Source organism: Agelaius tricolor, unplaced genomic scaffold (genome assembly GCF_023055355.1).
Source record: "Agelaius tricolor isolate 1412-34295 unplaced genomic scaffold, bAgeTri1.0.p SCAF_1, whole genome shotgun sequence".
Classification (NCBI taxonomy): domain Eukaryota; kingdom Metazoa; phylum Chordata; class Aves; order Passeriformes; family Icteridae; genus Agelaius; species Agelaius tricolor.
In genome coordinates, this window is record NW_027269261.1 from 83,177,565 (window position 1) to 83,191,603 (window position 14,039).

General features: G+C 40.7%; 1 protein-coding gene across 5 annotated transcripts in view; it reads right to left on the minus strand.

Moving 5' to 3' along the window:
• Window positions 1–3,750: 3,750 nt before the first annotated feature.
• COLEC11 (collectin subfamily member 11) overlaps window positions 3,751–14,039 on the minus strand; it is a 44,834-nt gene continuing 34,545 nt past the window's right edge. For 4 of the 5 annotated variants that reach the window (XM_071441320.1, XM_071441316.1, XM_071441308.1 and 1 more), the window contains exons 4-7: window positions 8,061–8,132; window positions 7,298–7,351; window positions 5,518–5,613; window positions 3,751–5,366 (exon numbers count right to left, since the gene is read on the minus strand). In XM_071441320.1, the coding sequence (XP_071297421.1) occupies window positions 4,957–5,366; window positions 5,518–5,613; window positions 7,298–7,351; window positions 8,061–8,132 (632 nt within the window). In that variant the 3' untranslated portion in view covers window positions 3,751–4,956. The remainder of the gene's footprint in view (window positions 5,367–5,517; window positions 5,614–7,297; window positions 7,352–8,060; window positions 8,133–14,039) is intronic. The other variant, XM_071441327.1, reaches the window with a different exon arrangement.

Genomic DNA, 14,039 nt, shown 5'->3' on the forward strand with positions numbered 1-14,039 from the left:
ATACCCCACATATGAATATTAATTTTTTTACAGTTCTTCTCTGTGATATAAGAACGTTTAAAACTCACAGTCAGGGAGAAGTTCTGCTGCTAACAAACCTGTAACAAACCCATATTTGTAGGGATAATCATGTCAGCTGTCAGCACAGTGAGGAGCAGCTGGTTCACGAGGGATGGTGAGCCAGGAGCTGAGCAGAATAACAAGGCAAGTGGGCGCAACATTTTCCACCAAGCAGTGAGGTTGTGGAGTGGCAGATCTGGAGCGTGATCAGGATCAGACATGATCCAGTGCTCTCCCAAGGTGTCCCCTTGGACTCAGCCAGTTAAATGCTTTATCTTCACCAAGCCCCCTCCCAGAAGGGCGGTGCACGCCTGCCCTGCCATCAATACTGCAACACGCAGCCCTGGCAGCCAAAGGTGCAGAGTACAGCTGAATGCAGTCCACATTCTATGGGAAGAAGTCATTTAAAAACCTGAATGGGTGACTATATTAAAAAAAAAAAATACTGCTCTTATTGCCTTTTTAAAATGCCGTAGAATGCCCTTTATTCAAGAATAAAATAAAAAAGGGCTATGGGGATATATTTATGAGGAAATATTATCTATCAAAAATAGAGCATATAAGAATAGTCTGAGAAACACTTGTGCTTGCCAGACAGACATGTTCCAAAGGCTTCTGCAGAGCTACACAAAATGAGTAATTATATTACAGTTGCAGGTTTTAATGCACATGGAAAACACCCCAAGTAAAATTAACTTATCACTCATTTTATTTTTTAAAAAAACAATAGTACCAAATTCCAGGGAGAATAATGGAAACCTTACCAAGCATGTCAGCAGGATTCATGCAGGCTGAGCACTACATGCAACATTGATTTCTGCCTCCAGCAAGGGTCTACCTACAGGCATCAGCAACTAGAGGGTGAAAGAAATTATGAAGGGCTCATTCATTTCCAATGCCTCCATCATTTCCCACCCAGTTCCTCAAAGGGCTAAGTATCAGATGTGCTGTTGTTGCCCCTTGCAGGACAGCTACAGACCTAACACACTAGCCCTTTGCCCAAATGGTGAAATAAAAGCTGCTGCGGCCAGCATACAGGTATCTGACAATGAGAATAATGTAGTTTCTACCTCACTGTGGTGGTTTGACAGGAAATATGTTTTCTGGGATGCTGTGATCAGGCCAATGGATGCTCAGATTTTAATATTGGCACCTAATGTGGCCATTGGGACATTGGGACATTGGCCTCTGAGCACACGGGGTTAGAGCAGGGCTCTCCCCTGGGAGGCTCTCTTGGGTTCCGGTCAGGGAAAGGCTCAGAGCTCCCCTGCCCGGCTGCGGGCTGGGCGGGGCAGGGGCAGCCATGGGGCCGGGTGAGGTAGGCCCAGGGGCAGCCATGGGGCCGGGTGAGGTAGGCCCAGGGGCAGCCATGGGGCCGGATGAGGTAGGCCCAGGGGCAGCCATGCGGCCGGGTGAGGTAGGCCCAGGGGCAGCCATGGGGCCGGGTGAGGTAGGCCGGGCCTGGACAGAAGGGAGGGGAAGGCCCCTGCAGGATGGAAGGGTGGAGGAGGAGCGCTGAGAGGCCCCTGCAGGATGGAAGGGTAGAGGAGGAGCACTGAGAGGCATCGGGCAGCCACCCCCCACCCCGCCCAGGAGAGACAGAGAGTGAGCCTGAGCCTGTGCTTGTGCCACCTTGAAATTTAATAGTGGCCGGCCGAGAAGGAGAAGGGGGGGCAGTGAGAAGGTGCCCGGCTGGGCAGCCGTGGGAGTTCCGGACAGACAGAGCCGCAGATTTTTAACCCTTTCCTTGGATGATGGAAACCTTACAAATGCTAATCCCCCTGGAGCTGAATGAGGAGAGAGGTAGAGATGAGATAAGAGGAAATGGGCCATGAGAGAAATAGAGAAGAACTCAGGTGGAAGAGATGATGGAGTAGCTTATGCTGGACTCTTTTTGTGTAGCCATGGACAGAGCCATGTTTCCTTGTGATACAGGGACTGCATTCTAGGGGGAGGCAATGCCTCAGGACCAAGAGGGTTCGGTGTGGGTACCCCTCGGCCCCAGGGGGTGAAAAATATGGGGGGGGACAGATGTCCCAAAGTTGAGACTGTGCCTTTTTGGAGTGGGACGAAGCATCCTTAAAAGTCGACCCTAGAAGCAGCTCTGGTCCGTGTTCAGTGGTGAGAGCGCTGGACATGAAAGGAAGAGGTCACCATTGGCACAAGAAGGACTCCTTCTCCTCTTGATGAACTGAGGATTGAGTATTCTGAAGGGTGGTGCTGGACTGAGAGTCAATGATTTGGGGGATGTATTGTATTGGGAATTTGGTGGGGAGGAGGAGGAGATGTATTTGTGAAGTTTTCATTTTCCTTGTGTGTTTCTTTTTTTTTCCCTTTCCCTTGTAGTTTAGTTAATTTTTTTTTTCCTAAGTGGGAGCCTGCTTTGCTTATTCTTGGTCACATCTCACAGCAGAAACCAGGGACAAAGTATTCTCATGGAGGCACTGACATTGTGCCAGTGTCTAACCATGACATTCACATATCAAGCACTGCAAAAAAAATATCCTGAAGAACATGAAAACTAGGAAAAAATAAATGTTTTTCCGTTGCTTTTACTTTTTATCCTAAATTTTAGTAGAAATTGAGACTCTTTAAATGCTACACATATCTAGGAAATCTTTAAAACCTGATGTGACTTCAGCTAAAATAGGAGCATTTGGCATCTCAAAAAGCTTCCTATCTCCATAAAAGGCCTCTTTTCATCTTTCTGAGGAAACTGAACAATACAACAGAAACTTTCAAAACCTAGGTGAAAAACAGCACACATAATGAGGGAGCTTCAAATAACTGTATCTCAGGTTTGGACTGTTTTAATATAGCAAAAATTATTTGACATAAGTATGTTGGAGATTTAAACGGTTCCTGAGGATTTCTACAGCAGGCGGGAAACAATCATGATATTCAAAGCACTACTCTAAACAAATTGCTCTACTGGAATTGTTAGCTCCCTGCAAATTCTATAGAGTCTTTGAATATTACTGTAGAAAGAGATTCACATTATTTAATAGATTTCAATATGCAGTTGGAAGAATGACTAACACACAGGTATCATACCTATCTTTATTAAAAGAAAATAAAGCAATCAAAGGACCCATTCATTTTGAGTGATTTCCCTGGAGCTGGGCTGATAATCAAATACTATAGGATACTATAGTACTGCTAGTGATCTTCAAAATTAATAGCAAACATATATATATATATATATATATATATATATAAAGGAGTGAGATTTACAGAGTAAATATATCAAACAAAACAGTTTCTTCTCTTAGGTATATAAATCAAATAATGTCAGTGTCCGTGGATATGAACAGCATTGTATGGCCATTGATTGTTTACATGCTGCAGCACAGCAGAGTTTATGAGTTGGTTTCCTTGCTGTAATGAAATCGCAGGGACCACATGCCATATCCACTGTGGATACCCTATACACCAATCTGCCATAATGATCACATATGCATTTTGACCAGAATGTTAAGCAAGGATCACTTATCCTTAAGAATTATCTTAAAACACTGGGCAAGGTATTCCTAAAGAAGCAGTGTTAGAGATTTTGCAATTTTTTTTGTTTTTCCTATGCCTAACACTGAGATGAGGTGGCATGCAACTGGCTCCTGGGAAGATTTAAAGTAATTCATCAATTATTTTGTGAAATTATGCTGGTTGTTTTTTTTTTTAATATACATCTCTTTTTCCATCACATGCAATTGTAAATTTGGTACATAAATTATTTGTGCAAAGTTATTTATTACTGCTATATACACAGGAAAATTTTGAAAACTTTTCTGCTTTTCAGGGGATTGTTTTAACAATCTGGGTAAACATGTTAGCTGTTTTCTTACTAAAAGGAATTGATCCCTGATGTGTTTTCATGAGCATATTGCATATATATGAAGTCTGCCTTAAATTGTGGAGGGCTGGTATTTTTGCTTGTTTTGTAACAAGATGCACCAAGATTATCTTAAAGAAATGTGAAACATTTACTTTAGGAAATTATTTAGGGCCTGAAATACTTCATGCACTGAATCATTTTCAACTGAGGAATGAAGAAAATCAAATTGTTACTTTCATATTTAGCCAACCCCAAAACACCATCTGGATGGAAATCCTCTTAGTACTAAATTATAAGAATTTTCATAACATAGAATTATGGAATCATAGAATAGTTTGGGTTTGAAGAGACCTTAAAGGTTATTTAGTTCCAACCCTCTGCCATGGGCAGGGACACCTTTCACTAGACTTTTTCCTCCCACAGCACTAAAATTCAGTTTACTTAAATGACTTAAATGCTTTTTGGTCATACATCTGTGAACAGTTTAATGAAGAAACATTACAAAATTGGTAGGAATCCTGACTTTTGGTTTGCTTTGGCCAGTTTAAAAAAAAAAAAACCACCAACAAACATTGTAACATTCAAAAAAACAACAGTAATATTTGTACTTATTAACTGGAGTATACAAAATACGTTTTGTTGCCAAAACATCCCTGTAGCACTACAAGTTATTAGGTTTTATAACTACAAATTTTACTAAGATAAAAGAATATCAGGAATCTAATTCTTACCATTCTAACAACTAGAGGCCATATTCTGCCTTCCCTTACAGTCATGCAATCACAGTTGTTAACTGTTGTAAGGGCAAAATTTAGCCCCAAAGTACATTTTTATCTAAACACATATATTTTCCTATATATAAAAAAGCCAACCAAGCTATTCCTTATTACTGCTCTTCCCTTCTGAAGGGTAAATTCTGATATTTGAAATACCTAAACTGTATTTACAGCTGTACAACTCCGACACCACATACTTGCAAAACTTCACTTGTACTCTATAAACATGGAGCAACTTGTACCACCGTCTTAAACATTTTTCTTAAAACAGAGAAAGAGCAGAGCAGCTTAGACATTTTCTTTGTCAAATTCGCACACGAAATACATGGTAATGTGACAGGCAACATCATTCCAGCCCCCAGAGGCCACCATCTCCACACAGTCCTCCTCGTCGTAGGCGTTGTTGGGCTCCCCGCTGCGCCATTTGTTGAAGGTCTGCATGGGTGACCGGTCGGAGTAGACGAAATTCCCCTCCTTCTCCAGGTCGTTAATCCCAATGAAGACCCTGGTGAGCCCAGCTTGGTTGATGTACGAGGCAATCAGGTTGTTGGCAGTCTCATCCTTGGGCATGCTCAGCGTCCCTCCTCGTCCGTGGCAGTACAGCTGGGCTTCCTTGTACCTCTTCTCCTCCTTGACCAGCAGGTAGATCTTATTGTCGGTCTCGCGCACGCCGGCGACAGCTGCGGGGGAGGGCAGTGCTGAAAAGTGAGCACTCGCATTTCTATAAACCAAGTCACTGCACACCCCAAAATAGCTTCACAAATCAGAGGTGGAACGGTGGCACTCTTTACGAGCGATTACACCGATAAAATGGGGCAAAAAGAAAGTAGTTATATAAAATTAACCTACCATTTTTTATGAATTTTAGTTCTGTCGTCAGCTGGGCTACTTGAATATCCATTTCACCAATAGCCTTCCTTAGCTGACTGCACTCACAAGGGATGCCTGTGAAATGATATAAAATGCCTGTGAAATGATATAAAATCAAAAGCTACCTAATTTCAACAATTATCTCAACATCTTTATGAAAAGACCCAGCATGGCAGCTCTGGAGAAAGCTGTCTTGCAAGTGACAGACAGAAAATTAGAGCCTTCACTACCCTGCACCATTATATGATTCTCAGGGGTGCCTGGGCCTGTGCAGAACAGATCAGTTCACTTCCTCCGAATCTTCCATCCTGAATAATTAGCACTAACCTAAACACAGATAGATATTCTCTGCAAAACACGCACAACCTTTTTTAACTTAAAACATTTTCCAAAAATTCCCATTTTCAGTAAAATTATTTCCTTAGTTTTCTCAATGATTTCTTTCACAGCAAAAACATTGTTTGCAAGTTCTTTACAAGGAATATATCCCAGCAGATCCAAAATTCCAGCACATATTGCACATAATTACCTGCAAAATGAAGGTCTGTGTTTTTGAAAGTACAGAATTTACAATGCTTCTGACCATAAAATTAGACACTAGATAATAGTCTATTAACCCAAATTAGGGTATAGGTTTGACAAAGATAATCTGAATGTGAATACTAAAAGAATAATTGTTTCATCTCTGGCCACAAATCTCAAAATGAGGATCAATTACTGTTGGCATTTATTACAGTTTGCAGTTCTGTATGTAATTATAAAAATCTGCATTGGGCTACCCAGTTACTCTGCTCAGTTTTGTAAGTCAGTCTAAGCACAGGGTACCTGCCCTGCAAAACTGTGCACGCTGGCCCAGTGCACAGCATGCTGGCTCAAGAATTACAGTGACAAATTATGTTCTCATGAGAAATCTAATCTGTGCATCCCCAATGCACTCTGCCAGGAAGGGATGAATTCAGTCCAATCCAAACCTGCCACTCTTGCAAGGCTTGCACTTATGCTAGGCTGTTTTCCTAGAACATTTTACACCTCTGGAAGATCCATGCACCTCCATATAAGAATCTGAAGAGAGAGTGAGGAAGACTGAGCCAGGCTCTGCTTGGTGGTGCCAAGCAATAGGACAGGAGGCAATGGGCAGAAACTGTACATTGCACAGGAAGTTCCTCCTGAACATGAGGAAGAACTTCTTTACTGTGTGGGTAACTGAGCACTGGAACAGATTGTCCAGAGGGGTTGTGGAGTCTCCATTCCTGCGGATATTCAAGAACTGTCTGGACACAATCCCAAGCCATGTCCTCTGGGATTACCCTGCTTGAGCAGAGGTTGGACCAGCTGACCCAATGAGGTCCATTCCAACCTGACCCATTCTGTGATTTGTATTCTTGACAATCTCCTGCTCCTATAACTATAATCCATGAATGAGCAGGAGCATCCAACCTGCTCCTTTGTGTTAACTGGAAGACAAAGAGAGATATGCAGAGACGTCCCATTGCCCTGGTGATGACTGATACAGACAGTCTGACTTCAGTTTCCATCAGGCTTCTGGAGAGATTACTCCTCAGAGAAAGTATGAGATACTGTTTTAGCATATACACTACAAGTCCAGCAACTGCTGCAACTTCAATTATTTTAAACAATTTGAAAATATCACAGTGAAATATTACAGTTCCAATGAAAAAAATAATTCATTATTTCTCCCAGTATGTAAAGATGTATTTTTGTGATGTCTTTCACATAAACAAGGTGTGTTATGGATTACCTGGGTCACCATTAGGACCTGGTGGTCCTATGTCACCATTATCTCCTTTTTCACCTGAAGACATGAAAAATAACATAATGTTAATGCTGCCTTTTCTGTCACTAGTTCATTTAGCATTTATCTATTTTTTCACTAGTAAAATTCAAACGTGGAAAGTAGAAATATGCCCAAGCAAAAATAAAGATTTTTCTGTCCCAGTCATTCCACAATAAAGGCCAGCCATAGCTATGAAACTCGAACCCAAATAATATGCACCAATATTCACTTCTTGACATTCATAAACTTCACAGAACCAGTAAATTCAGATGCTGTAGAGGGAAAAAGGCTGGATTTCCCTAAATTTTGAATCATGATCTAGATTATTAGGTAAACGCTAGTCCAAATGACTTAACCAGTATCACATAGGAAGCCTATGGAGTAGTCAACATAAGAAAAGACATCTTCTAACTCTTAAAAGTTTACCAAAGTACAGCACATCTTCCCATCTTCTTTAACTGTCCACACTTGCGTGACAGTGCAAAGTTCTTTATTTATCCTCAAACCAGGATACTCACAGTACTTTAAGACTAAATATGCTGATGTCACTGCAAAGGTAACTGGTTGAGAAATCTCAGTGACCTGGCTGACTACAGTGTGAGAAAATTCCTACTAAGGTAAACTGTGAGAGTTGTTAGCCATTTTTCAATGGCTAAACTTTTCTCAAACATAAATGATCACACATTTTTCACCTGAACCACAAATGGAGAAACATAATTAAACCTACCTTTTGAACCAATAGGACCAATTTTTCCATGACGTCCTATGCTGCCTTTCTGTCCTTTGTCCCCCATTTCTCCTATACATAACAGAAGGATGAAAGGCACAAGGTAGCAATGTAGTCTGATTAATTCAGATTCTACTATGTTTGCAATATCAGTTTTTAAAATGAACAAATTCTATACCCCAAATATTCATTGAACTCCAGAGGTCTAGCTCAATCCTTGTGAAGAATTCACATACAGCAACCTAGACAGTGATTTTATCTTTGCTAAACAATTGACATTAACAAGGCATGAAGGTGTAATTGTCAACAGTTCTTGTTTGAAAACCACTGGAAAAGCTTTTCCAAACTTCTTTCAGCGGATCATGACAGATTTATGTTGAAAATACAGAGGATTGTTGCATTCAAACATGGATCAGCAGATTAAAACTATCATGGAGTTGAGAAGACCTAAAGCATCCAAGCACAACTGACATTTCATCTCAGACAGTGATTCTGCTGTAACTGAGGGCTGGCTTTGGGCTTAATGACTAATTTATACAATATAAATACTGTCATATGAGGTAGGTTTCCCTCTGTACCACACTGTTAGAGGAGAGCGGGTATGGAGGGACTGCAGGGATGAATGCCTGCTGAAGCTCCCATCCTGCAGAAATCTAAGCCCAAAACTGCTTTAGGAAATATTTATGAAGTGGTTTTCAAAGCCTGTTGAAAAGACTGCTTCTTTGCTGAAAGCAACGTCTGCTGTGCTCTGGTCTACTACACAGGTGCAAGGAAACAATGAGACAAGCTAGCAGGAAAATCCACCAGAGGGATCCAGCAACTGGACTCGTGCAAACTGTCACAGCTCAGCCTCAGCTGTGGATCCATGACAACTGAAGGTCTGCTGCCCCCTGTTGCTACTGCGTCTGGACAGACATATGTATTTTTGAAAGCTGGGTAATTTTATTACCCATTTTGTCATTACCATTAACTTAAGGTGAAATCAATAACAAGTTTCAGAATATAAACTGGTCACTGCTGGGCTAAGAGATGTTATACCTATTACTCCACGAAGTCTCAAGCAACCCTTGTCCCTTGATGGCATGAGCCAGAAAGAAACCATTTCCTCTGAACTGAGAGAAGCTAAATGTGTGTGGTTTGTTGGTCTGATTTATTATTGGCAAGTCCTGCAATCAGTCATTTCCCTTTGTTTCTAACAAGTATCAAATTCAGACACTACTGGACACAGGCTTTCACCAGAAAACAAAAATATATTTCTCTTATCTATTCCTACTGGAAGTACCAGCTTGTAATCAGTTTATCAAGTTGCTCTGAAAATGATGTCTCTTGCTTTGCATATTATTGAATTGGGATTACCACATTAAAGATTATCAGATGTTTGAATTCTTTCTCTTTTCAGGCTGTTACACCTGAAATTAAATAAACTCATTGATCTAATCTGTAAATAAAATAAAATATATAAAATTATTTCGCTTTCTTTCTTGTAGAAATTGCCTAGAAAATGAACTGCTACTCAGTCACAGCCAGTAAAACCCATGTGCTCTGCTCAGAAGTAAAAGGAAGGTGTGTTATCTCGAGCAATGAAGACATACATTAAATCTCCTTTCCTCATTAAAAGAATTGTTCACATTTGGGTTTCTCTTACAGTGACTAACCCCTGCTTCCACTCCAGGGGCTTGCTTATTCTGCTTCTTCTGAAGAATAAATCACAAATTTTCAAGAGAAACACATCTGCCTTGAGGGTTTCAGAAGTTTTAATACCTTTTGTAAAGCCCTTTTTAGTAGCCCTATGGTTGTCAAAAATGCAGTCTGAGGAGTCTTAACGAAATTGGGAAGTGATAGCTGGAAAGAAATGGGGACAATAAAAGAAATTAAGTCTCCATAGACCAGAAATAGGAAATCAAACACAAAGAGTGAATAAAGAATTGAAGAAAGTCATCTGACATGTCTCAGATGAAGGTGGCATACATTGGAGCCAATTATAGAAGATTTAAAGGATTTGGGAAGGAACTGAAGAGAAAGAAATTCTAAATTATCTTCTTGGTGGCTTTTTCAGGCCCACAAACAAGTGAAGAAATAAAATTCCAGAGATGAATGGTGGGCTGCAAAACAAGTGAAAAAATGAGGGGTTGCACTCTGTGCCATACTATAAATGGGGGTCACAGAATATGGGCAATCTCATCAGGATTATTTGGAAGAGACAAGAAGGTATAAAACTACCTCAAAAATAAAAAGGCATCAAAAAGACAAATCTAGCAGAAATGCAAATTCACCATGTCACAGACAAATTTAATTGAATCATGTTAAAAAGAAGAGAGCAGTAGTTTTCTTTCCAAACTTAAGGATTTTAAGACAAATCAAATCCATGATTTGACATAGAGGACATCACAGACACCTACCTAACAAGGAAAGTAGAAGTGTACCAAACCACACCAAAGGCCTCTTGAATCTAGTGCCATCTTTAACAGCAATCTGCAGAGGATACTTTGGAAGAGAACATAATATATAGATGAAGATTAAAAAGTCTTTCCCCCAGTACACCTCAATAGTCTTGCAGCAGTCAGCATTCCCAATGCAAATAGATTGCCTGACTTGAATGAGAATTATATTTTTAAAGTAATCTGCATTTAGGACACTTCATTTTTAAAAAACTATTGGCAACTGGAAATCAGAAAATTCCAAATATTTCAACAGGCTACAGAACTGAAATATATAAGTTATCCACACTAATGAAGGTCAGCGATTGGTGAAGGAACCACCAATTACTGAGGAACTTACTCTTGGTAGGTGGCTACAAGAAGTTATATCTTATCATAGAATCATGAAATGAGCTGAGTTGGAAGCAACCTTTAAGATCATCTAGTACCAACCCCCTTCCATGGGCAGGGACACCCTCCACAAGATCAGGTTACTCAGGGCCCCATCCAACATGCTCTTGAACACCCTTTGAAGGATGGAGAATCCATAGCTTCTCTGGGAAACTTCTTCCAAGGTCTCACCATCCTCACAGTAAATAATTTCTTCCTTATATCTAACCTAAACTTGCCCACTTTCAATTTAAAGCAATTCTTCTTTGTCCTATTATTACATGCCCTTTCCAGCTTTCTTGTAGATCCCCTTTACTGGAAGAGGCTCTAAGGTCTCCCTGGAGCCTTCTCTTCTGCATGTTGAATAAGACAAACTCTCTCAGCCTGTCTTCAAGGCAGAGGTGTCCCATCCACCTCTGATCATCTTTGTGGCTATCCTCTGGACTTGCTCCAGCAGGTCCATGTCCATTTTATGTTGGGGGTCCCATAGGCAGGGCTCTCATGAGAGTAGGGTAGAGCAGGAGAATTACTTCCCTCAACCTGCTGCCCATGCTGCTGTTGATGCAACCCAGGATGTGGTTGGATTTCTGCGCTGCAAGGGCACATGGCCAGCTCATGTTGAGCTTCTCTTAAACCAACACCCCCGAATTCTTCACCTCCAGACTCCTCTCAATCCATTCTCTGCCCAGACTGTGCTTGAGATTGCCCCAACCCAGATGCAGGAACTTGCACTTGGTCTTGTTGAACTTCACAGGCCCACCTCAAGCCTGTCCAGGTCCCTCTGGGTGGCATTCCTTCCCTCCAGCATGTTGACTGTGCCACACAGCTTGGTGGTGTTGGCAAACCTGCTGAGGGTGCACTCGATCCCACCATCTGTGTCACCAACAATGTTAAACAGATATTCTTATATGAATGAACAGTGCATAAGCACAGGAGGCATTTTATATAGCTGGGGCAAATCAATGTCATCCAGCATTAGCCACCCTAAAGTTCGGGGTTTTAGTCTAAGATATTTATCTAAACTCCCACTGTAGGCAATGAAAAAATAAACACCTCTGAGTAGGGATCTGTCCCACTCATGTTAGACAGGTATCATAATCAGAATAGTAAGAAAATTTGCAAAGGAAACTAAAGCTAGTGAGAAAAAAATCCAATCTAGAGTGGCAGCAGCAATCTTTAAAGGATTTAAAAGTACATTCAAAGCCAAAGTGAAAATAGTACAGTACATTCCTGAATGGAGGAGTTTCTATTTGGAGGCAAGCAAAGACAAATAAGCACCCTCATGAAACATTATCTCACTAGAATTATGTTAACAACATATTACCAAGCTTCTTCAAACCAGTGGTCCCTCTAGCCCAAAACTTTTTTCCTGTGATGGCAGCAGAAGCTGCAGTTCAGGAAGATCCCACAACCACAGCCACTATCTGCAGGTGAAATTGCTGGATCTGTCCCCAGCAGCTTCAGAGAGGGCCTCCTAGTTCAGGCACAATGGGATCTGGTGATTCTGTAATCTTGATTATAACCTCCTCAGACTACTCTGTACAGATACAAGAGTCTCAGTCTGTCCAGTTTCTCCTTAAGAGGCAGCTCCTCTTTTTCACATTTTTGGTGCCCATCTCTTACCTCTCAAGTCCTTTTTGAGAGACAAAGGCCAGAAGAACATTCTTGAGACAGTGCATGTCAGGCTTTTGTACAGAACAAGATCAGCTGCAAAAGAAGCTTCCTGTTTTGTCCTTTGTCCTTTTGTCATCCTTCTGTGATGATGGGCAGTGTTCTGTTGGCCTTGGGACTCTTGCTAATGACTTCAGAGCAGTCCTTGAGTTTTAAGTGACAGTTAGGGGTTTTGGCATCATTTAAGTATGGATTAAATCATGCATCCCTAATTTCCCCAGGCAATATATTTATTTACATTGAAGCCCATCTGCCACCTTTTTGCCCACTCAGTTTAGCAGTATTTTCTCAAAATCCTATTGAGTTCAGGTGGAACTGAAAGACAGTTTTGAACCAGATACCCACTTTGTGAATTCACAGCTGTCAATGTCAGGACTTTTATATGGAATACTGCCTGCAGCACTCCTCAGCGAGCAATAAATTCATGTAGAAATTGACTCAGAAATGCAAAGGATTGATTGATTACATATTAATGAGCAATCAATAATAATAAAATATAAATTAAGATATTATTACCTCTTTTTAGAATTTGATTATACAAATGACTGAGCACTCTGGCTCCAATCCAGTTAAATTAATGAGTCTTCTCTTCTACTTAAGAGGCTGTGGCTGTATTAGTAAACTAAATGCCTGGGATTATTCCCTGGCAGTGGGAACCAGGTAGTCAAGAATGGGACACCTCATGATACTAAATTGTCTTACTCTTCAAGCCAAGATAATCTTGCAAGCTGCTCATTGTGTTAGCTCCCAAAATACACCTGGGAAAGTGTTAGCTGGCAAAAGTCAAAATCACTGTGTTAACACTGCAAAGGTAGAGACAATTGAGTTCCAAGCCCAAGAACAGTATGTGAGACTGTATCACATACCATTATAGTTGAATATAAATTAAGTACAATGTATAAAGGCTGAAATTAAAATACTAAAATAGTATACATTTTAAATGGTTATGGCTCTAAGACAATTGAAATATCTTCAAGAACATAATTTTAATGTTCTGTTCCTTTAATGTTCCATTCCAAGTGTAAATCCACTTTGCCCTCCTTACTTTGATTGCTGTAAGGCACTCTGGGAATATTCACAGAATGGTACTGTTACAGAACTGCCTGTGTGGAATTTGAAAACATGGAAGTTATGGCCTCACAGACTGCACCAGGACTCAGTTAAATAACTGAGTTTACTCCTAACATGGGAGAGCGTAGTACAGCCATCAATGCCAGTGGGAAAGTTAATTCTGTGAACTTCACAGCCCAAAACTTACACTGCTTTAACCTGAAACAGCCATTGTACTCGACCCTGTGCCCCATGCTTTACATAAGGCCAACACAGTTTTATATTCTGCTGACATGCCATGCATCATAATTGACCTATACAATTAATTAAAAGCAATGAGGAAAGTAAGTGGAATTTAACCTTAATCAGCACCCAAAGACATCAGTATCTCTGATGTCACCCTGAAGCATCAGTACAGTCAGAACAAAATTAATTTCAGGTAAGCACCAGA